Source organism: Diospyros lotus, chromosome 7, assembly GCF_014633365.1.
Source record: "Diospyros lotus cultivar Yz01 chromosome 7, ASM1463336v1, whole genome shotgun sequence".
NCBI classification, from domain to species: Eukaryota; Viridiplantae; Streptophyta; class Magnoliopsida; order Ericales; family Ebenaceae; genus Diospyros; species Diospyros lotus.
This window is the reverse complement of record NC_068344.1, coordinates 36,110,642-36,135,862: the sequence shown is the minus strand read 5'-3', so window position 1 is coordinate 36,135,862 and position 25,221 is coordinate 36,110,642. Positions and strand designations below refer to the sequence as shown.

Here is a 25,221-nt window from a genome sequence, read left to right as displayed (position 1 = left end):
TCATGAAGTTGTTAGGTTATGACTATAGACCAATAGTCTCCCAACGTATCGAAAAAGACTCGAACCTATAACATTCTTTGACACTAGTTGAACCTTACCAGAAATTTTCAAGACTAAGTGTTTATACCACCGTGCCAAAAACTATAATTATTAGCAGAGACACAACTCATTATCTTTATCCATACTATGAGTTTGCAATACCATCTTTAAATCTAATCAGGCAATCTCACAGAACCGTTGAGACTATGGCTATGGACCACCAATTCATCCCCTAAATAATAACTTGAAAATTTAAAAATATCTCAACGTATGGTTTAAATCATTCACCAAATCATTTTAGACCCTAGATTTAATTTTTCAGAATAAATTGATATTTTTGAAACCCTAATCGTCTCATTCTAGTAGTCTCTTTCCTTTTCCATGTCACACACAACACGACTTCTTAAACTTAAAATTCCACACTTCTTAAACACGCCACTAATATATACCCTGTCCTTCAATAATTAATTATGGGATTAATTTAGAGAATCTCACACAACTTTTGTTAATGTAAGATTAAATATAAACCCCACATCTAATATGCATATTGTATATAACATATAATAAGGTGGAGGGGAATATGAAGGGAAGATGAGGACAAGGGGAAAGAGTTAGGCTCTTGGCATGAGATCGGGAAGAGAGACAAGAGAATAAAAATAAAGTAAAATATGCAAATAATTATTAAGGAGAATAAAACTAGGGTTTGGAGCAAGAACAAACAATGGCCACCCGACAAAGATTTGGCACTGGCAGTACAAACCAGACATCGCATTCCCAGCCTCAAAATCTCAGTCTCCCACCTCAAATCTAGTTTTTAATTAATTAATTAATCAACCACATCAGCTCGAGATTTAAGGGTTTCTTTGGTTGTTTCTTCCTACAAACATTTCTTTTTTTAAGGGAATTAGTGTGGAAGTTTTACACTAAACGAGGGGAATAATTCAATCATGTCATTCTATATTCAACAAGTAGCTAGGTTGTATTATATTTAGCTGGTAATTAATTAATTAAGTCCCGAGAAATCTGTATTTGTTGTGAAAAGACTAAAATACCCTCGTGAGCTTTATTTATTCAAGCAATTATAGAAATTTATTTGGGATTAAGTTATTCTTTTTTTCGTTTGTAAATAATAAGTGTATAAAATAAAAATCACAAAACTTCTACAGATTAGTAGGGCATATCCCGAGCCTCATGAAAAAATAAAAAGGCAAAACTAGCAAACAACAAAAATAAATCTAAATATTGAAAAGAGAGTAAATTAATTTTCAAAACCAGAGATTCACACTTATCATACAAAGAGGCTAGGCGATGAGAAAGGGGTTGGCGATTTGGCAACATCATTCTTTTTCGGCTGTTTCATATGATCTCGGGCATAATTGGCATCGACGAGATCGTCTCCAAAGGGTTATTTGCAATCTCAGGAAGTCTTTGTTGGCGTGTTTAAGTGCAAATCGAGGTCAAAATTGCAAAGTTCCAATCTTGGTTTGATTTTAATTGAGGTTTAACTAGATTGTTTCTTTTATTTTCGATCTAACTAATGCAGAGTACTCATATAAAATCTTAACTAGTTTTGTGAAAACAATTGATCATTTTCCAAAGATAGACAAAATTGTCGACAAAGATGAGTCTAAAAAATAAAATAAATTGTTCGTGGAGTTTTAAGTATTAAAAAATTAATTATGAAAGATGGTTTAATTAATTATGTGCTTAAACTTCATAATTAAATGATTGTAAATTTAATAAAAAGCAAATTAATAATGTAATGATCTCTTTATGCGCCATTTGGTCTTTACAGTTAGCACATTTCTAAGAGTATGAATTAAATTAATCAATTTATAAACCCCCTTGGTAATCGTAATCATTCTATTAATTAGGGGGGGTTAGGGTTTTCGAAACCCCAAAAATGTTCTTTCTTTCTTTCTCTTGCCTCTTCAACCGTGCCAGTACTGTCGGTCGACTTTTCTGTACCCCCACGGGTTAATCTCGCACGCATAACGTGACATTTAATCTGTTAATTAAGAGAAGATTACAAAAAGTTGATGCAGCAGCATTTGCTTTACATACACACAGTCAAATTAAAACCCTTTGTTTTATATGGATGCTGAAGATCGATTGCTAATCAGAGTAGAGACAATTAGTAAATAATTGTCTTAATCCTCATGATGTGATCATGATAGACATCACATGCGCATCATTAGTTTGATTTGTAAGCCTGTGTTTGTGCCTTTATCCATCGTTTTAATCTGGAGAATTATATCTCAATTAGTTTAATTAAAAGTAATTTTATTTAATATCTAAAATCAATTTATAAGGCTTGTGTTGTTGTTGACTTAATACATCACATATAAAAAATAAATAATAATATAAAAAATAAAATAATTAACTTAAAAGAGAGATCCCAATAACTCATTATCTCAAGTTAGTAATTTTATTTTTATATTATTTTTTATGTATATATGCGGATCCCACCCAATGACACGTAGCGTGTCACGTTAGTCATTAGCAATGACTCGCCATTTCATTTATTGGATAAAAATTGAACCCATTAAATTAATTAGAATATAATTGATAAAATCAAAATAATTAGATAAAGTTGTAGATTTGCGAAAAGATTTGAATTTTTTATTATTTGTCCTAATATATATGGGATTTTTTAGCAGGTGGGTCTGTAAAAATTATAATTATTAGTTTCTGAATTTTTTATTTTATAATAAATTAATTATTATGTTTTAATTTTTATCCTTATAGTTATTAATCTTAATTTTTGTTGGAATACAATCTTTGTTTTAATTTTTTAGCAAATTGTGTTAATGAAACTAATACAATATTGATATAAATCAATTTATTATGAATTTATGTTAACTTATATAACGCATTGATGATTGATCATAATTTACTAAGTTGGAAATGAAATATCTAACTCGATTATTGAAATTATGTGTCTAGAGTGTATATTGTCGCTAGATATGTAAGGTATGCGTGTGACTAGTTAATTGAAGTAGTGAGAATTGAAATAATTTTAATTGGTTTTGATTTAACAAAAATTATGTCTCGGAGAAGGTCTTCTATAGAATCGTGGACGTAGATAGAAGAATCAAAGTCACGTTAAGACTATGTCTAGTGCGGTCAAACAAAAAAAAAAGGAAGAACAATTTAATCATTTCTTCCTTTGAATGGTAGGAAGCCATTCCATTCGTGAGTGACCATTCCATCAAAAAGATTGAAAAATTTCCATCAAAAAATGAATAGAAAGCTAACATATTCCATGGAATGGGTAATGCAGTTACTTTTTTACCCTTAAAATTCTTTTAATTACAAAATATCACGTAATAAATCTCATAATATCAATTTTGAATATCTTATGTCACAATCCCTATGAAGAGTTTCTCCTTGCCACTGCCACCTACCTCCATCCGTTGCTGCCGTCCACCGCCGCTGCGAGGTCACCGAAAACCACCCACCCCGCAACCCAACCCCTTTGTCTTTTGTTGCCGACCACCTCGATTGTCCACTTCTTCCATGGCTGATGACAACACCGCAAGCCAGCCTTCTCTTTAATTTCCTCTGCCAAACAAAGGTCACTGGAAACCACCTAGCTATTTTACGACCTTTCATCTCCTCCGGCCATATATATGTTAGAAACCGACAGCTCCCAGCCCCTTGTCTTCCATCATCGGCCACTGCGACCGTCCGTCTCCTCCACTGCCACCAACACTGCAACCTAGCTAGCCTCTCTTCCTCCTCTGACCGTCCTCCTCTGTAGTTAATTATCCGGCCCTCCCCTACAGTCGACACCACCGCGAGCCGCCACCCTCTTCTCTTCCGTCAGCAACAAACGACACAAATCGTCCCTCCCTCTCTTCCATTGTCAAAGCCAGTTGTGGGGTTTCAATCCTCTTTACGTAATAATTTTTAAATAAAAAATGATAAAAATAATTATTTTTTATATATTCAATAATTATATGATTACTTAAAATTAAATAAACTTTTTTGGAATTTAAATAACTTTTTACTTAATTTTTATTGATTATTTATACATAAGGAAGTCTAGATATAGTTGTTTTCACATATATTTAATAATATATATGATTAATTATGTGAAATTAAATATAGTTTTTATAGGAATTTTTTACTTTTATAATATGAAAAGACATTTTTGTCGACGGATCATTGATTTATATCATTATATTCCATCAAAATGAATATAATAATAATAATAATAATAATAATAATAATAATAATAATAATAATAATAATAATAATAAGGATAGAATAAAGTTGTCGTTCTTCTATTCCTTTTCCTTTTTTGTTTTTTTTAGAATAAAAATAGTCTAAGTTTTTATGTTTTGTTTTTTCTTAATTAAGTGCGTCATATACACAATTTAATTAATTAAAGGGATAGAAAAATTCTATGGAAATGATCAAAACAATGTGACCATTCTTAATTATTCTATTACTTTAAAATAAATGAGTTATTAAAATGTTAATGCTTATGGTATAACTTAGATATAATATATAATTAGAAGAGGACATATTCCAAGTGAATTTTATCATGAAAAGCAAAGACTCATGCATACACGTGTTCGGTAAGATGGAACAATGGTGCACTGATTGATGACTCTAGTGGGATCTTTTATTTATCTATCTATTTATTTATTTAATTTTGTCTTTTATTAGTTGAGAGTTGCTACCTCCTTTCTTCTGCCCTACTTTGGAAAAAAGCAAAAGCTGAGAAGAGAAAAGGAAAGAAAGAAAAAGAAAATATAAAAAGCTATGGAGGAAGGAAGAACAAAGCTAAAATAATAAGTAAAGAAGAGAAATTAATTACTTAAGAAAGGAAACAGTGACAAAAGGCTCTCTCAAAGCCCCTATGATTCAAAACCTCTCTCTGTCTCTGTCTGTCTGTCTCTCTCTCTCTCTCTAAGACGGGTCTTTTTGAGAGCTTCTTCTACTTAATCCAGAGGGGTTAGACCTGCCAAGGTTTCTACAAGGACCCGTTTGGGAGCTTCATCAAGAGAGAAAAGTAAAAGAGAGAGAGAGAGCAAAGTCAGAGAGAGAGAGAAAGTGAATAGGAAAGCAAGGGAAAATTTGATATTCTTTGGGAGATGAATCGAGGTGTGTTGCAGAGCTCACCGCTGCAGCAAATGATGGCAGGAAGCCCGAACTGGTGGAGTCTCAACAGCATGAAGCAGCCGCCATCTCCACAACCTATTTCTCCTCTGTTGGCAGCTCCTCCAGTTCAGTTCTCACAGATACCACCCTCTTCTTCTTCACTTCCCCTTTCGTCCTCTTGGCATGGAAACCAGGACCTTCAAGAGTCATGGAGTCACCTACTCCTGTAACTCTCTCTCTCTCTCTCTCTATATATATATATATGTATATATATGTGTGTGTGTGTGTATTTTACATATTCAACATGTTCTCTTTCTTTCTCATACCTATATCTATTGAATAAGTATAATAATTTACAAATTACAAATATCGAAAAATACACAAATTTATGTATAAAGTTATTCTTTAAGAGATTTAAGTACCATTCTAGAGAAGATTGATATAGCTTCTTATCGCCAAACACTTACTTGATGGATTGATGCCCTTTCATAACTTTAACAGTTATGCCATGAGATCTAAAAATTTAAAAACTTTTAAAAGCATCTCTCTCTCCTTCTCAAGGACAAAGGGAAAGTTAAGCTTTTGATTTACAAGCTGGATTCACATGCTTATCTTTTTGGTTTTCACATCAAGAAATTATATATATATATATATTATATGTATAGATATATGTGTGCGTGCCAATTAATCACATCTACACGTATGTATAAGTTCATAATACAGTTGTATTAATTATTTCAGTTGATGAATAGAAAAGAACTGAGATGGGATTGTTTATAATGGATTTGTACGTAGGGGAGGACTGGCGACTGAGGAATATAATAAGTCAGGTCCAGGCCACCATAGTATTGAAACTGCTAAGAAGCTGGAGAATTGGGAAGAACAACTCCTGCACCAAAACCCACATCCTGCAGCTGCTGTGGATTATATAAAGCAGGAGAACTCTTCAAACAGCTATGTATACAATGCAGACTACCAACCATCAGCAAAACGTTCCTGGTCCCAGATGATGCCTGCTTCTTCTCCAACCTCTTGTGTCACTAGCTTAAACAATAACATGCTGGATTTCTCAAGCACCAAGGCAGCACCAGATTCTTCCTCAGAGGTATATTATATATATGTATGTATGACAAACATAGATAGATTGAATTCAGAGAGAGAGAGAGAGAGTTGCATTACATGAAGTTTAATTAAACTTAAAGGTCTTGATGAGGTTAATTAGACACAATGTTTATTAGTTGTTTTTTTTTTATGTCGGTTTGAGGCCATGAATCTTACTCATATGGAGATTATGATGTATCAGCTGATAGATTTAAGTATCTAAGGTGCATGGTGAATGGAGATGTCATGTTCTTCCTTTTTTCTTGTTTTTTCTTTCTGTAGTGCAATAGCACAGCTGCTGGTGGGGCAATCAAGAAAGCTAGGATTCATCCTCCTCCAACCCAACAGCCTACCTTCAAGGTACGTAACGATATATATGTTTAATTAACACCACCCAGTACACAGCTTTCCCTTCTATATCTACATCTATCCCTTTGTGTTTCATCTTGGATGATTGCTGTTGTCTTTCTTGATTGTCTACTTGCATAAGAATTATGATTCTTTAGCTAGCTAGCTCTTTCGTTTGTCGATAACATATGTTCGTTTCATCAAACGAGTCTTACGCTTGACTCAGCCACCTACCACGAACTTTCTCCTTTATACGGGCTTTGGAACAGACAGCCAATAGGACTTGACAGGTAAAATCAGAAAAGTAAAAGGAGAAGTAAAAAAAAAAAAAAAAGGTAAATGGATAGGGTACACAGCTATATAAGCTATTGAAGGCCGCAGAACTGATCTAATTCTTCACTCTTTGTAACACAGGTGAGGAAGGAGAAATTAGGAGATAGAATAACGGCCCTTCACCAGCTAGTCTCCCCATTCGGGAAGGTATGGTATTTTAAATTAATTCAAACAATACAATTAATAATTCAAGTAATAATAATATACATAAAGAAAATTCATAATTTCCATTTTTCTGTTAACTAATAACAGAAATTTCTAATTTTCAAATGCTAGCTAATACATCCCCGGGAGGGAAAATATCTTTTTATTTTTAATTAAATTCCCTAGCTACTAGCTGGGTAGACTTTGTCATAAAGCTATATATAAGAGAACAATTTTAAAGATGACTTTGGAGGGTCATTGTGTGTTTAATTTGATTATTCGTTTTTCGCAGACTGACACAGCTTCGGTCTTGTTAGAAGCAATTGGGTACATAAGATTCCTTCAGAGTCAAATTGAGGTGATGTTTCTTTCTTTCTTTCTATTCTTTTGGTTATACGAACTAGGTACCATGAATGAAGTGATGGCAATGCCCAGCCTTAGCTAGTATACTGTTAAAATCTCATTCTTTCAGTTATTGAAGTTTGTGTTTTTAGAACTATATATATATATATATATATTCCATGTCCTTTAGCTAATTATCTCCACCTCCCCCCCCCCCCCCCCAAAAAAAAAAAAAAAAAAAATGCAGGCCCTTAGCTTGCCGTACTTGGGCAGTGGATCAGGAAACACCAGGCAACAACAGTCTGTAAGATGCTATCTTATTTCACTTCCCAAATCAACACTGAATTAACGGGGTTTGCCTTCTTTTAAGTTAAAATTGGATCAAATTGAAACTAGCTTGAAAATAATACGATATAATTAAATGGGTTGATCATATCACTAATATAAATTTAACTCGCCTACACTATTGGTTCTGTCTAAGCCATGTATATAATTTTTCTTTTTACATAGCTCCTACTAAAAACAAAAAGAAAAGAGAAAAAACCCTAAATCTAAATAGTAAGATGACTTGCAGGATAAGCACTAATTGATTATTGATTCTTTTTAGGCTCAAGGGGAGAGAAATTGTTTATTTCCTGAAGACCCTGGTCAGGTATATATATATATATGTGTGTGTTTTTTATTGGGATCCCCATTACCTCCACAATGACATTCATTTTGAGGACATATATAGAGCCACCCATTAATTAATAGGTCTAGTTAGAAGCACAAGGTTGCCAGCTTTATACACTTTTAAGATTGATCACAAACTGATATTATAACAGGCAATTACCATTTTTAGTTGCATCTGTATTAATTACACATAATTAATTGCGCATACCCAGCCTAACGAAATGTCTTATTAATTAATGTCTTGAATAGCTGTTGAATGACATCGGCTTGAAGAGATCAAAAGGAGCTTCTCAGCAGGTACTTCTTACCCAATATATAGATATATATACACTTTATTTATAATTAATCACCAAATTAATTAATCTCTAGCTCTTGACAAAGTAATTGAAATAACCTAATCCTTTTCTGTTTTGGGAATATATTGTCAGGATTCTCAAGAGGAACCAAAAAACGACCTGAGGAGTAGAGGGCTGTGCTTAGTTCCGATATCCTGCACGCTGCAAGTAGGGAGCGTCAACGGCGCCGATTATTGGGCTCCGGCTGCCCTTGGCGGAGGCTTCCGATAGATCAAATTTTGGCCACGGCGGCGGCAGTACACTTTGAGTTGAGTTCACAAAATGCTATAACATCATGAGCAGTCACTCTGCTAATTAAACATTCAAGGCTGATTGCTCATGATGCTATACGTTTTGGGCTGGGACTATCAACTGAGCTGGCTGTGGCATAATTATATATATGATGATTAAGGCTTCCAAATCTAACTTGAGGTCATTAGCTCTTAATTAAGCATAATTATCGTCACCTTTCTTTGTTCTATCGGCTAGTACAATGGTTTCATGTATATGCCGTTTCATGTATTTGGTTCTTGATTAATGCAACATCAGGGCTTGAGAAGCTCCATAACCGAAATGTTTCAGATCTTAATTACTTATTAATTAGTAAAAAAACCCCTTCAATTCTTCTTGTTCTCAATCTGTGTTGACCATCTGAGTCGTTGTCCGTGAATTAAGGATATTTCTGTTAACTTTTTTTTATCAAGGATATTTGTCGTATCCTGGACAAAGTTCTCCCGGACTAGTATGGTCACTATGCCATTCAATGGGCTAATAAACTTGACTTGGAGGCTCGTAAGACTTGTCCGGCACAAGGTTCTAACACCTCGTGTGGGACAACGCCTTGTGCGAGGTAAGGGCCTTGTGGTCCGACACAAACATAGCCTTGTTGGTCCAGCACCAAGTGCAGAACCAAGACCTTCTTGGCCGGAACAAAGTGCCGGGTTGTGGTGCCATATTCTATTATAATGCCCTTAACAGGCAACTTCGCTTAACTTGGACTTATTCAAGTAGGCTGAATCCTAGCCACCTATTTTTTATCCCCTTTAGCTTGCGGTATAAATAGGAACCAACCCAGCCCAGCCCCCCCCCCCCCCCCCCCCCCCCACACACACACACACACATAATTCGAGACACAATTACCTCTTATATTTACCTCCTTAATTTTAATATGCTGGCTAACTTAAACACAGAAAGATCCATGTGAAACAACTCCTTACGTGCCTTTCTTATTGAGCTTTCGTCTTATAGAGCATTTGTTTGTTTAAATCCTTTCTCTCGAACATAGAAATTATTAGCTAGTCTGTCTTGAACAAAAATTAGTAATCTGCACAAAAAAATGAAGGGATATATCGCAACCGAGTCAGACGATCACACAAAAAACCAAGAAAAATAAGAGAGACACACGAGATTACCCAGGTTCATCCCAAGTTAGGGCTACGTCCTGCTAAGAGTTTTTTACTATATTTTTCGGTTACAGCAGATTCAACAACTTACAATTGAACAAAAGAAGCAAAAATATATATGCCTCAAAAAATGGGCCTAAAACCTAAAACAATATAAAAAACTCTTAAGTCCAACCATACGGGACAGCTTACGTAAAAGCCCAAACCCGTCAAGGGCGCTGCCCCCGAACCCCCGTATCCCGCGCGTAGGGGTCACATTTAGTTGGATAACACTTCAGTTCCCCTAAGCTCACGTGGGCGAACCCGGTGTGAGAAACAAGGGTCCCTGAAGTATTCGCCAACTCCAACAAAAAAGATGCTTCTTCGCACAAGAATGAGCCTGTTTGTTGCAGCTTAAAAGCTATAACTTTTAGCTTCTAACTTTAAAAAAGTGGGAATGTTGTTCTAATTTGTAGAATTCTAACTTATAACTTCTACTATCTTTTAGAAGGGGTAGAAGGTGGTTTTTTCAAAGCTGGGGTACCCTAACTTCTACAACTTCTGATTAAACGGTCACATTTTAATGACATTTTTGTGATAATTTTGCCTCTATTTTTAACAAAGAATTACTCTCCTGTCCACGCAATCAAGTGTCTCTCTTCTCCACCGCCATCTCTATTTTCAAATCTCTTATTCTCTCTCTCCATCCTGTACACTAATTACTCTCATGTACACTAATTAATTTTTAAATTATCATTCTATAACTACTGTATCAAACACCACAACTGCTTAATCATAACTGCTGAACTACAACTTTTGAGAAGTTGTAGCAAACATATTCACAACTTATTCTAAGTTTTAGAAACTATAATCTGAGAAGCTAGAAACTATAATTTCTCTAATTAAACTGCAACAAACAGGGCCAATATCAAGTGTCCCAACGAGTTGTGCCTCTTCAAGGTCTTGGGAGCCTATTATTTGAAGTCTCTATTCCTATTACACCTTTCAACAATTTTTTTTTTGAAGGTTATCACTCTTTTCTCTCGCACAATGTTGATCTTCTCGTAGTGCAACCATGCTTTATCTACCTCCACAAACTCTCGATTCCTCGAATATAAATTTAATTATTATATTTCAACAATAATAATATTAAAATTTAATCAATCATGAATTAATTAGTTAATTACTATAATCAATCACAAAAGCTCACACTACTCTACCATTCTAAATAAACAAAAAGTAGCTTATAAGTAACCACGAAAATTCTATTATTATGTTTTTTTTTTTTAATTTATTGCCAAGTCAAAGAGAGTAAATTATAAGAATATATATTTAATCTAGTGAAATTTTTTGTTGTTACAAGAAAAAGTAGGTCATCAAATGATCACGGGGTTTGTTCATATGTCTATTTATATGAAAATTTAATTTAAGTACATAATCGTCTATTTTTTTTAAGTAATATTTTTTAATAGTAGTATCGTAAATTTCTATCTAACCGTTTAACCCCATAATTACTTATGATTAGAACACTATTTGAACACAAAAACTAATAAAAAGTGGTATCCCAAACACTCAGGCCTTGAAAACTTAATCTACAAATGAAATCCCATGATTGCATTTGAAAGATTGGGTATATTTTGCTTCACATAATCTACAAAAATTGTTCATCTTCATATATATGTTTTATTTGTTCATCTTCATATCTATTGATATAAATATATAAGATATTAATGTAAAGAATGTGACGTCGCGAGAAATTCACTGAATTTTATCATTTAGAGAAAGGAGAAGTCGTAACAAGATTTCCGTAAATGAATCTGTAAAAGGATCATTGCCGAGTCCCGCAAAAGTAGAACGACCCGCGAACCAATTTAATCTCACGCCAGGAGGGGGCGGGCCTCCGTGGTGCCCCGCCCCTTCCCGTTGCTCGGGGGGCGTTTATAAATATTAAATTTAAATATTTAAATAATAATTTTGATAACTTTTCTTATTATATAACTTTGCTTTGCTATAAAGCCTCTGGGTGCCCCTTTTTCTTGAGAAGAATGCACCAAGGAACATGTTGATAGGACACATTGTTCGCATTCTATACAGATTCCAAGTATGGCATAAGGTAACTTTTGATTTTTGCATAAAAGCAAATTCAGGAATCATCATTAGGGCTAGGGGCTACCCTAACTTAGAGACCCCATTCTATTAGTCCACCCTAAAAATCATTTCTTTGTACCTTTTGGCAAAGAAAAAATCCTGATAAATGTTTCTGGGTAATTTATTCAACATGCTTAATAATTCACCTATTAAACGTTTTAATTAAATTTATAAAATTTTGGGATAAATAAAATATTGTTGGTCTTATTTTTTAATAAATTAGCTTTTATTTTAAATTATTTTATAATAACTATTAAAATTTTAATTCTCTTATAATTTAATATTTTTTATTAAAAATATTGTCAAAAAATTATAATGTGATAGATATATAAAATAAAAAAATTAAAAAAAAAAACTCAAAAGTAACAGTTAGAAGTGACCGGTGCTTCAGACCCAGTGGTGGAAGAACTTATGGTGGGTCAAAATTTTAATTTCTTGGAAAATTTTGGTCATTTTTTTTATTTTATATATCTACGAGGTGATAATTTTTGACAAAGTCTAATAAAATTTTTGAAGAGTGATTAAATTGTAACAAAACTAAAGTTTAATAATTATTATAAAACAAATTGAAGTACAATAATTGTTCTGTTATAGAACATAAAATCAAGAGACTAACTGTGTAATTTATCCTAAAAATTTATATATAAATTTGTTTTGAAGGAGGTTTAGACCTTAATTGTAAAGTAGATCACTACTTAAATATAATCTCTTATCACTAGACCTTAATTTTGATGCTCAAGGTATGTCTTAGTATTAGATATACATGTTTTGTATTTTTTTCTTTAATGAAATTTTTATTTATAGATCTTTTGTCTTTTATTTTTGTTTAAGTAAAATAGGAGAACGTCAATTTCAAATGATACTTTTGTTGATAGATCGAGCTAATTCTAAGTCAAGTGTGGGAGAGTGACTTATAAAACACACTAATTCTCCTTTGGCTAACTAACCTACCATAGAAGATTCATCTAAGAGATAAACAAATTCCATGTTAGACTTTGATAGGAGCAATTGTTCACTCATATTATGATGGTTATATCAATTAATTAAGCATTTGACATTAGTTACCCACTCATTAATCATTTCTTAAATCTTGCCATCGATTAAATCTTTAGAACAAGAAGCTAGGGCACAAGAATATTTGAGCATTAGCATGATGGCTAATTAAATAAATTGGTTATTTATTATTATCGCTCAAATGCAATAATAAATTTATTGATTGAAAACGTCATTGCTAAATTAGTTAGACTCTACAAAAAAATAACAATATAAGATATAGGAAAATTTTTACACAAACATTTTGATGCTTAATCAAATACTGAAAATCGTACTGAAACTAGTGTCAGAGACATATCTTTTTTGAAATGAAGATTTATTTATTTATAGAGAAGTATGAGGTTTTTCAAGATTTACTACAATTATGATTTTTATAAATAATATTTATTTTGACATTTTGATATCTATTAGAATTCTTATGAATAATGTCTATTCATTTCGCAAAACTCTTGAAGAGATTTTTAGATGTTGAAGACTCGAGATTATATTTTTTGCTCCTTGTGCTGGATCACCCTTCCTCAATTAAGGCCTAAATTGAGCCATGGATACAATCCCCGAGAGACCATTCTTTGGTTGCTAGGAGACCACAAGGTATCCTGGTTTACGTTTTTCAGGAGACCTTGGTCTCCCCATTTAGGACTTCTAGGAGACTGTTTTAAGGCTTTGGGGAGACCACAAGGTCTCTCTACTTATTTTTAAATTTTTTAGGAGATCGCAAGGCTATGGTCTCCCGGCATTCGATTTTTCGGACTTGGCCTTTTCTCATGATTTTTCAAGAAAGCTCAAGAATTGTTTTTGGGCCTTTTTGGGCTTTTTTTGTTCTTTTTGGTGGGAGCTGGGTTCTCAGCATCAAGAGGCCCAATCCACTTCTCTCTTTGGAGAATTGAGAGAAATAAAGGGCTGGGCCTTTGTACTTGGGCCGGCCCAATTGGTCCAATAATCTTCATAGTAGCTGATGGTTAGAACATAGAAATGATCACTATCTTTAAAAATTAAATATTTTTTCATAAAAAAATAATTAAAATTATAACTTCATGTTTTTTTTTTATAATTAATTATTTATTAAAAGAAAGTCTTAAGATGGGAGGCTGGGCACATCTCTGCATGCTCCTGACTCCTAAGCTATGAAGTTCCCATGTATGCTAATTGATAGATGGAAGGAAGCTGGATTTACATTGACTTTGGACCCATTCAAAATAAATCAATATGGTCCACAGATTTGATCTCAATTAATGTGGTTAAAGTTGTATTTAAAATCTTAGAACGTTGTACCGGTGATTGAGCACTTTAATTTTATGATAAAAAATACGAAAATACCTTTTCATCTAAAACTCTTTATGCACGAGATATTTTAGATTTAAGGCAAAATCAATGGATACCACGAATTCTAGGTCAAAAACTAAGATTTAACTTGCGGCATATCGGGCCATATAAAAGATTTGCCCCAAATGTCTATGCTGTGCAATGAAAAATAGGTTGAGAAAAAATAAAAATTTTTAAAGAAAAAATAAAAAAGTTTGCGACAGTGTGTCGCGAACCCTTTTTGCGGCAACGGCCTTGCGACAAGCCTTGTGGCAAGGCCTTGCAGTAATGTGCTGCGAGCCCCTTTTGCGGCAGCGACCTTGCAGTAGGGTGCCGTGAGCCCTCCTTTGCGGACTTAAAGTCTTGCAGCGAGACTTTGTGGAGAAGTTAAAACCTTGCGACAAGACTTTGTGGTAGAGGAAAAATCTTGCGGCTGGATCTTGTGGCGAAGGTAAAATCTTTATGGCGAGATCTTGTGGCGGAAGTAAAACCTTACAGCGAGACCCTGTGGCGAAGCAAAACCTTGCAGCGAGATCTTGTGACAGAGTGAAACCTTGCTGCGAGACTTTGTGGCAAAGACAAAACCTTGCGGCGAAGACAAATCATTGCGGCAGAGTTAAAGCCTTGCAGCAATTGTAACGCCCCGACCCCACTAACGGGTGCCACCATAACCTACATTACAACCCCAGCCTGCTCGAAGGACTATTATGCCCCTGTCAATATAAATCTTTAAAATAATATGGGCGCCCTGGGTGAGGTCCAGGCTTAGCCGTCTTCTACCGAACGAGAGCTCGGGAGTTAATTGCGAGGACAGCGGAAACTCACCCGAGCCTCGTACCTGATTAGACCCTTGGAGCATAAATCTAATTTCAAACAAATTATATCGACAAGCCCAATAAATTACTTCAACAATCAAACATAATTAAACATATCTCAATTTTTGGCTGTAGCCGACAGGTACAAGTTCCCTATCTTACTGGGTTTACTCATAGTGGGAGCCTTAACTTGGTTCCGATTTACTTCAGGTTAAGCCATATCCGACATTCATAGTTATCACACAGTAGTTATATTACATTATTAACATTTAGAATTAACTCACACCCCCACGATTAACAGTTGCTGCCAACTGACAGCTCATCTATCAGCACCAGCTTTCCTTTCTCGGATCCCGAGCCACCTGTTGGGTTAGTGAGAAAATACAGGGGTGAATCCCGGGGACTCAGTAAGGGTAATATGAGTTGCAGTAAATTAAAATGCATGACAATTATAGAATAATGTGAAGTGCATCATGCATGCAGGCCTGTCCACCTCACCCTAATTCGAATTTTGGTGGCCCCATTAATTTCATTTAGGACCCCATCTCGAGACTCACACGGCCCAAATCTACAGTCCCATGCCTAAACACTTCTCCCACAATCTAATAAAAGCCATGCCAAAATAAATTTACACGCAAACCATATTAAACCTTACCGCGCATTAATCTCGAGCTGCGCGTCGGTTACACGTTCCAATTTCCTATACAATTATAAATAAAATAATTCAGTTAAACGTGTAGTCAATTTTAATTATTGCTGATACATCGCTAATTAATTTAGCTAAACATGCGAGTGATTCATAAATAACACTATTAAATAAATTTAAAATATTTTTATACCTCGCGTACGCACACGGGTAGAGTTTTGGGGCGCTAAAAATTACAAAGCGTTCACAGCGGTGCAACACCACTATTTATAGGCGAAGAAGAGAACAATTCGGCCAGATGGGGAGGAAAAATTCGACAGATGAAGATGGGTTGGGCCCTAAGAAGGCCCCAGAAACTGCCACGTGGTAGCAAGGGAAGTGGGGTGGCTGGCACATGGCCACCCATGCGGCCCGCAGCTGGCTCACATGGGTGCCTCCTGGCGCCCAATTGTTACAGTCTCCACTCCTTATGAAATTTCGTTCTCGAAATTTTGTACACTTTATTTCATTAAACACATATCCTTAACATTAATTGTGATTATCAAATAGGTAAGGATATTTCTCATGCATTTCTTTTTCCATTTCTCAAGTCGTCTCCCGTTTCGAGTGTTGACACCACTGCACTTTTACCATTGACAGAGTTCTACGTCTCAATTGGCGGTCCTGGCGTTCCAGCACTCGTACAGGTTGCACCTTGAATGTCATATCAAGTAGAACTTCAACATCCTCAGCACGCACTTCCATATCTGGATTGTATATATGCTTTCGTAACTGGGAAACATGAAATACATCATGCAATCCGGTCAATGTCTTTGACAACTCCAGACAGTAGGCAAACGGTCCAACTCGACCCTTGATTCGGTATGGTCCCAAATACCGAGGTCCTAATTTTCCCTTTCGTTGATGTCTAAATGCTGGGCGTATTGGAGTAGCTCGAAGGTACACCAGATCTCCTTCCTCAAATTCCAAAGGTCGGGTTCGGCGATCTGCGTATTTTTTCTATCGATCTTGAGCCGCTTTCATGTTCTTACAAACTATCTCTATCTGCTGCGTTGTTTTCTCCATAAGATCCGTTTGGACAAGCTGTTTTTCCCCTACCTCAAGCCAGCACACCGGTGATCGACACTGTCATCCATACAACGCCTCATGGGAAGCCCATAAATAAAAAAAAAATATATGAGCATTTTTGTAAATAAAATTTTTAATATAAAAAATTATAAAAATAGTTATTCAATTTAAAAATAAACATAAATTTCATAATGCATTCAAACAAATTATAGAAACAAATTTAAAAAAAATAAAAATTTTGAGTTAGAAGCATAAATTTTTTTATCTCTATTCGTGGATGGAAATGCATGTCTACGTCAAAAAATTGAAAATGCATTTTTGATATTTTTCTAATATTGCAAAATAACAACAAAAAAATTCTAAAATTGAAAAAGTAGTTCAGAAACATTTCTTAACGTTTTAAAAATGTTAGCAGAAATGTTTCAAAACTGTTAAAACGACCATGTCAAGAAGTTTATGTGCATCATAACATGCCATGATCATAGTTATCTATTAGGCCTACACTTAATTATTCCCGTGACACAATCATGGTTGCTTATACTTTATAGGTTGAGTTCTTCTACATGACCAGATAAATTGACAAACAGGTTTACAGAATGGGGGATAAAAAACTAAAATGCCCTCGTGCCATATTGTATTGGAAAAAGTATAATATAATATGGACGAGGGTATTTTAGTCTTTTAATTTCTATTTTATAAGCTTGTCTGTCAATCTATCTGGCTCTTAAGAATTTTTCGTGTTTATATAAGGGCACAAATTTTAATAAAAGTTAAATATTTAATTAATTATATTATAATTAAATTATTATTATTATGCCACACTTTACTTGTGACTGATTTGATTTTGAAAGATATAATAAAAAATAATTTTTTTTTTTTGAATCATGCTAGATGTACATCTATTTTGTACATCTTGGACTACATAAGGGGGTATTATGACCAAAATACCTTGCGCCTTACATGCGCCTCACGCGCTTCTATGCATCTCATGTGGGGCTTTTTTGTCATAATACCCCCTATGTAGTTCAAGAAGTACAAAATAGATGTACCAATAGTATTTTTTTTTTTTTTTAATCTTATTAGTCAACGAGAGATGATTTATTAACTCTGTCAACGCGGGCTATGAGGGGGTGGGGGAAATTTACCAGCGTCTTGCAATATTAAGAGTTTCGATTATCCAATTGCCCTTGGCATGTGAGGCACGTGCTAATTTGCGTGAAGATCCTTCCTTCTGTCTAGACTATTATTTGCTCGTGAACCTGAGACTGACTGCCACTTGTCCGCTGACCACTGCCCCTTTGAATCATATCAATTTTTTATATTAATTCTTGGTGTTTTCAAAATTTATATTTTAATTTTAAGACTTTCCTAATAAATTACTAAAAAAATTTATAACAACTTAAATAAATTTATATTTTTATTCTTATACTCTCATTTTTTTATTTAATTATTTAATTTTTTATTATTTTAACTACATTTCTAAACTTACATCTTTAAGTCAATTTAACTCTTTATTTTAATTTTTTTATATGATAAGTTAATTTTTTTTATTATTTTACATGCTTATATATATTTTTAAGTTAATTTAATTTTTATATTTTAATATAAATAAAGTGTGTTGAATATTTTATTATTTTTTACATAAAAATATAAAAATTAAATTAACTTAAAAATACAAATTTAGGAGGATAATTAGAATAATAAAAGTTTAAATTATCATATAAAAAATAAAATAAAAGGGTTAAATTAACTTAAAAATTAAATTTTAAAATATAATTAAAATAAAAAAAATAATAAACATGAAGTTTTCCTAACAACTTATAAACTCTCAATAATTGTACCAATTTTATCACATTTTTTATATTGTATTTAAAAATTTTAAATTTTAAATATTAAATTTTCATTTTCTCTCCCCAACGAAATATCTCAATCATTATTATTAATGAGTGGTGGATATTAGCACAAGTCATAATCATTGTATGTCTTTGTTTATGTATTTTCTTCCACAAACCCCCCCGCCCCCCACACAGTCCATTATTGTACGTCTTTAGTTTGTCTTTGACTATCTCTTTTCTTCCCCCCTCCCCCACAAAAAAAAAAAAAAAAAATATTATTTAGACCTTAAAATTTAATATTTCCAGTAATATTCTAAAACATAAGTAACCCATTTTGCCATTTGTTCATAGTGGTAGCTTTGAGATCTAAGAATATAATTATCTTTGAAAAGCGGTGCATGCTTTTTTATTTGATCTACAAGTCGTTGTTAAGAATTAAAATCGATCCTTGAAGCAAATAATTCTAACTAAATTTCCCTCTAAAAGAGAAATTACGATCACATATATATATATATATATTTATATACGGTTTTCAATTCTTCACCAGTATGAGCGAGAGGTTTTGTGTTGATAGGTAGAGAGAGATGGGGATGATAATGTTTGTGGGATTTGTGGCTTTATTAATGGGTTTTGGTTGCAGATCATCATCAGCACATGGTGGAGTTTCTGAGAGTGAGATGAGAAAAATCATTGGGATAAACAGTGAGGGTCCATACTTGGGCATTGTGGCGCCTAATGCCTTTGAGTTGAACCCACTTCTCCAATCTCCAAGCTTTGTGCCCGATTCCCACCTTCCCTATTTGGATTTCGCAGGTATATATCTTCATCAATCATCATATATGTATAATATATATATATATGTGTGTGTGTGTGTGCGTGTGTGTGTGTCTGGTGTATGGTTTGCCCATCAAACTTCAACGGTTTTGTCTTGTGTTTAACTAACACTTCCGTGCAAGGCCACATATATAGTATTATAATGATTTGTCATAACCCAATATCATGTCGGCAGTTTACCCAACTTTTCTGAGCTTACAGGGAGGAGGTTCCGGCTGGGCCAGGTTGGAGAACAGAAGGTGATCGTAGTCATGACGGGACTGGGCATGGTTTGTCCGGCGACTCAACCTCCCCGTTAATTACCTTACTCTCTGAGATCTGCGAGTTTCCGTGATGGAAGAACAAAGCCCTGGTTTTGCAGGTTAATGCAGGCATAGCGACACAGTTGCTGATAAGCCTCTTCCAATTGAAAGCAGTTCTGCACTATGGAATCTCAGGAAACGCAAACCCAAATCTACAAATCGGCGACGTGACGATCGCCCGGTCCTGGGCTCACGCTGGCCTTTGGAACTGGCAGGTAGTTCTCTCAATTCTTTCCGATTGTTTTCATTTTGCTGCGACAATGGAGGAATACGATTATGGATTCTTCTTCTTCTTCTTCTTCAGAGATTTGGGGACGGGCCTAACGATGAACTGGCATTGGAATCGAGTGGAGACTACACGAGGAAGATTGGTTACCTTAAATTCTCCGACTACAACAATGGAACGGGAAAAGAGCAAGAGGATGTGGACAACCTTCTGAACAGTGTTTGGTTTCAGCCGGAAGAGATATTTCCGGTGAACGGAACCCCAGAAGTCAGGCAGCATGCCTTCTGGGTTCCTGCAGACCAGCATTACTTTTCACTTGCACAAGCACTCAAGGTGACCCTGTTAGATCTTTGATCAACACATTCAAGTCAAATCAATGAGATTTTAGATTTTTAAAACAATAGTAAAAGTTATATTCTTCAACCAACCAAAAAGTAAGTGAAAAATTCTCACAAAATAATGAAGTCATCTAGTAATTAGTTCAATATTATTTAGCAAGAGACTTAATTTTTTATAATTGTCACCCATAAATAGATCATATTTAGTGTAGTTGTTAAAAGATTACATTTCAAAAAAATAAGAAATTTCAAGTTATTCAAGTTGTGCATTAAGAGTATATATCACGACTCAATAATTAAAGTCATGCAAGGCTAACGGTTCATATGGAATTGTAAGAGTTATATTTTATCCTAGTAAAAATTGTCATGTGAGATTGTAAGATTTCCATTTAAAAACTACATCCTTATTATTCCATTATTGTGGGGGTACTTGTGTGGATGGTGGTCCAATGAGTTCAAACCGCGATAAGTTCTTGTGTTTTCTTGCTTTTGATTTCTATATGCAATGCATGCTCTCCAATCTTAACACTTGTTTCCTCTTTGTACAGGGCTTGGAATTGGAAAGTTGTGTCAACTCTACTTGCTTACCTAGAAAACCTATTGTAGAGAGGGTGAAGAGGGCAATGAGTGCTAATATCTTTGTTGACAATCAATCGTATCGAGATTTTTTGTACTCCAAATTCAACACCACTTCTGTCGACATGGAAAGCGCAGCCGTGGCTCTCATCTGTCGACAACAAGAGACACCTTTTCTCATAATCAGGGCTTTGTCTGATTTAGCTGGTGGTGGTTCTTCTGTGTCCAATGAAGCTTCCACTTTCACCACACTTGCATCTCAAAATTCAGTCACTGTTCTAATTAAGTTCATCAACTTATTGTCTTAATAAAGTCATGATTGTATGATCAAGGACATTATAGATTCAGATTAGTTTTCTGTTAAAAGAATACAAAGTTTTACTTTAAAAACTCTTTCACCTGAAGAGAAAAATTACATAGGATCTTTGGACAAAATATGTATTATAAATAGGGGTAGATATAAGTAATTTAGTCCTCACAAATGGTTTTATCAACAACTAATTTGATTCTGATGTACAAGCTTACCATATAAGATCTAGAACGATGAAATTAATTAAATTGAAATAATCTCATGTAGAATGGTCAAAAAACTAATGTATTGAGAAATCTTACGTGGAAACCTCTTATGTATAAATTCATTGTATCCATATAGGGATAATATAGATAATATATAGAAACAAAATATTATTTGGACCTTAAAATTTAATGGTTATAGTAATATTCCAAAACATAAGTATTCCTAGTTTGGTACATCTTTCATTAAATTTGAACCCAATTGGCCATTAATTTGTCAAGAGTGGTTGCTTTGAGATCTAAGAATATAATCATCTTTGAAATTAAGGAGATGTATGTTTTTTTATTTGATCTACAAGTCGTTGTTAAGAATTGAAATGCTCAAAGTAGAGAATTCTAACTAAATCTCCCTCTAAAACAGGATCAAGTTTCGTATACGTATATTTATATGTGGTTTTCAATTCTTCACCAGTATCTTCTGAGTGAGAGGTTTTGTGTTGATGGGTAGAGGGAGATGGAGAGGCAAATCGAGATGATAATGTCTGTGGGATTTGTGGCATTACTAATGGGTTTTTTGGGTTGCAAATCACCATTAGCATGGTGGAGTTTCTGAGACTGTGATGAGAAGAATCTTTGGGATAAACAGTCCATACTTGGGCATTGTGGTGCCTAATGCCACTGAGATCAACCCACTTCTCCAATCTTCAAGCTTTGTGCCTTATTCCAAGCTTCCTCAGGTATATATCAACATCATCATATCATCATCATTGTTATTTTCTATGAAGCATCAAATGATACCAAACGGTTGGGGTCACTTGGCAACCATGGGCTGTGATTTGGGTTCTCACTGAAGGGCCACTTTGGCAGCCACCTTTGGCCCAAGCCCAAGCCCTTTAACTTTGTCTGTTAATCTGCTATAGATCGTGTTGCACGATGGCATCTCAGCTGTTGCTATTGTCTTTACTCTTTGCCATCGCAGCCGTCCAGTTGTCTTATTTATTGCACGGCCTCGAGATTGGTGAAGGCAATTGAGAGACAAAGAAAAAGAGAGGGTGGGCGAGAGTTGTTCAGTTGTTAGGGTTTTATTCTCTCTCTCTGTAAATTTTTTGTACAGTCTTTGTCCCTCGTTTTCATTCTTATGTGTTTTCTGGTTTATTTAAGGTAAGCTCATAATTTGTATTAAGTGGTTTTAAGCGTTTTTAGATAACAAGGGTTGTTCCGTTTGATCTTGTTTGTATGGGTGTAATCGGATTTATTTATATAGTGGAACAAGCTCTTTTCACTGGAGTCCAAGTGAATGTAGCCTCTATTTGGGGTGAACCACTATAAATCTCGTGCCTCTTAATTGTTACGTTTGTTTTTTATATCTGTTGTGTTTGAGTTGTTTGGATTATACTCTCAGCTATATATGTTTATTCAGCGGTGTGTGATTTTGGCTTAGAAAAGGGTTTGCTATTTTTGTTTTATTTGTAACAATCATCATCATCGTTATATATATATATATATATATACACGCGTACGTATGTATCATCACCCATCAAACTTCAATGGTTTATTGGTTTTGTCTTGTGTTGGCAGTTACACCCTGCATTCACTTAATTGCATCAAGTCTTTCCAGTTTTGTTAAATTTCGATTCATTAATTAACAAGAGTAATCTTATCATTATTAATTCTTCTAAAAGTATTTTTCTATTGGTTTCTTTTAGAGGAATGCCATTTTCCATCAATACAGGCATGAATACAGTAAACTAAACTAAATGGAACCATGTTTATGCTTTAATATATATATATATATATCTAAATTAATATTAACAACCCTTCTTCTACTGCAAAGTTTCTTGATTATAAAGGACTTTTGGATATCTAAAATATAGTCACCGTTAACTAACACGTCCATGCAAGGCCACATATATATATATAGTTATATATATATATAGTATTATAATGATTTGTGATCATATATAACCCAATATCATGTCGGCAGTTTACCCAACTTTTCTGAGCTTACAGGGAGGAGGTTCCGCCTGGGCCAGGTTGGAGAACAGAAGGTGATCGTAGTCATGACGGGATTGGGCATGGTTTGTCCGGCGACTCAAACTCCCCGTTAATTACCTTACTCTCTGAGATCTGCGAGTTTCAGTGATGGAAGATCAAAGCGCTGTTTTTGCAGGTTAATGCAGGCATAACGATACAGTTCCTGATAAGCCTCTTCCGATTGAAAGCAATTCTGTACTCTGGAATCTCAGGAAACGCAAACCCAAATCTACAAATCGGCGGCTTGACGATCGCCCAATCCTGGGCTCACGCAGGCCTTTGGAACTGGCAGGTAGTTCTCTCAATTAATTCTTCGATCGTTTTCATTTTAATGCGACAATGGAGGAATACGATTATGGATCCTTCTTCTTCTTGTTCAGAGATTTGGGGACGGGCCCAACGATGAACTGGCATTGGAATCGAGTGGAGACTACACGAGGAAGCTTGGTTAATTACCTTAAATTCTCTGACTACAACAATGGAACGGGAAAAGCGCAAGAGGATGTGGACAACCTCCTGAACACTGCTTGGTTTCAGCCGGAAGAGATATTTCCGGTGAACGGAACCCCAGAAGTCCGGCAGCTTGCCTTCTGGGTTCCTGCAGACCAGCATTACTTTTCCCTTGCACAAGCACTCAAGGTAACCCTTTTGATCTTTGATCAACACATTCAAGTCAAATCTAGTCAAATCTATGATATTTTAGAGTTTTAAAACAGTAGTTAAAGTTATATTCTTCAACCAACCAAAAAGTAAGTGAAAAATTCTCACAAAATGATGAAGTCTTCTAGTAAGTTCAATATTAATTATTTGGTATGAGACTTTAATTTTTAGAAGTGAATAGATATTTAGCATAGTTGATAAGTGATCATATTTCAATAATATATGAGATTTCAAGTTATTTGTGTGTTAAGATCAAGTATATGTTACTACTTAATTAATAAGTATAATTATATAAAGTTGACCACTTATATGGAATTGTAAAAGTTATATTTTATCCTATTGAAAATTGTCATGTGAGGGTTTCTAGGATTTCCATTCTACATCTTTTTTGTTCTATTATGGTGGGGTATTTGTGGATAGTGGTCCAATCAGTCTGAACCACATTAAGTTCTTGTGTTTTTTTTGCTTTTGATTTCTATGTGTGGTGCATGTTTTTCCATCTTTAACACTTGTTTCCTCTTTCTATATGGCGTAGAATTAGAATGTTGTGTCAACTCCAGTTGTTTATTAAAAGGGTGTTTGTTAATCAAGATAAGAAGAAGAAAATATCGGATATGAGAAGCATTTTTGGTGTTTGGTCTTTCCAACGTATTTGTTAAACTTATTTGACCATTTTCGAAAAAGTTCTTACGTGACCTCTTATTTTCTCCTTTCAAGATAAGATTCAATTACTTATATGCCCCTTATAAGATAGTTAATGTCATTTAATGCATTTTAAAGATTTAAATTTATTAAAAAAATTATTTATTTAAATTTTATAATTAATATTATTTAATACATTTTTAAATTATTATATGTTTTGACAATTTTTAAATTTTAAATAACATTATTCATTTCATTGATTTTTAAAATTTAAATTTCTCTCTCTCTATATATATTTTATTAACTAATATAATTCCTTTCACCAATTTTTAAATTATTTTATTTAATTTTATATTTTATTACCTATTATGAAAATATGTTTTGGCCATTTTTAATTATCTAGGTGGAATTATTGTAATTC

General features: G+C 34.2%; 2 protein-coding genes across 3 annotated transcripts; both read left to right on the top strand.

Moving 5' to 3' along the window:
- Nucleotides 1-4,889: 4,889 nt before the first annotated feature.
- LOC127807002 (transcription factor bHLH68-like) lies at nucleotides 4,890-9,063 on the top strand. 2 transcript variants are annotated; one of them, XM_052344657.1, is made up of 9 exons: nucleotides 4,891-5,377; nucleotides 5,947-6,256; nucleotides 6,535-6,612; nucleotides 7,015-7,080; nucleotides 7,370-7,435; nucleotides 7,667-7,723; nucleotides 8,027-8,071; nucleotides 8,341-8,388; nucleotides 8,520-9,063. In XM_052344657.1, exons 1-9 carry the CDS (start codon nucleotides 5,145-5,147, stop codon nucleotides 8,655-8,657), a joined length of 1,041 nt encoding a protein of 346 aa, XP_052200617.1. In that variant the 5' UTR covers nucleotides 4,891-5,144; the 3' UTR covers nucleotides 8,658-9,063. The 2 variants fall into 2 exon arrangements, with proteins under 2 accessions (XP_052200619.1, XP_052200617.1); XM_052344659.1 differs by lacking the exon at nucleotides 8,027-8,071 and having other exon boundaries at nucleotides 4,890-5,377.
- A 9,940-nt stretch (nucleotides 9,064-19,003) lies between these two features.
- LOC127805857 (bark storage protein A) lies at nucleotides 19,004-21,282 on the top strand. Its single transcript, XM_052342666.1, has 5 exons — nucleotides 19,004-19,488; nucleotides 19,711-19,778; nucleotides 19,871-20,026; nucleotides 20,116-20,370; nucleotides 20,924-21,282. The coding sequence occupies exons 1-5, from the start codon at nucleotides 19,260-19,262 to the stop codon at nucleotides 21,257-21,259; spliced, it is 1,044 nt and encodes a 347-aa protein (XP_052198626.1). The 5' UTR covers nucleotides 19,004-19,259; the 3' UTR covers nucleotides 21,260-21,282.
- The last annotated feature ends 3,939 nt before the right edge of the window (nucleotides 21,283-25,221 follow it).

Coding starts and splice junctions, on each gene's coding strand:
- LOC127807002 (XM_052344657.1), top strand. CDS start 5,145: ATGAATCGAGGTGTGTTGCAGAGCTCACCGCTGCAGCAAATGATGGCA. Junction 5,378..5,946: donor TCATGGAGTCACCTACTCCT/GTAACTCTCTCT, acceptor ATTTGTACGTAG/GGGAGGACTGGCGACTGAGG. Junction 6,257..6,534: donor CACCAGATTCTTCCTCAGAG/GTATATTATATA, acceptor TTCTTTCTGTAG/TGCAATAGCACAGCTGCTGG.
- LOC127805857 (XM_052342666.1), top strand. CDS start 19,260: ATGGGGATGATAATGTTTGTGGGATTTGTGGCTTTATTAATGGGTTTT. Junction 19,779..19,870: donor TCATGACGGGACTGGGCATG/GTTTGTCCGGCG, acceptor CTGGTTTTGCAG/GTTAATGCAGGCATAGCGAC. Junction 20,027..20,115: donor CTGGCCTTTGGAACTGGCAG/GTAGTTCTCTCA, acceptor CTTCTTCTTCAG/AGATTTGGGGACGGGCCTAA.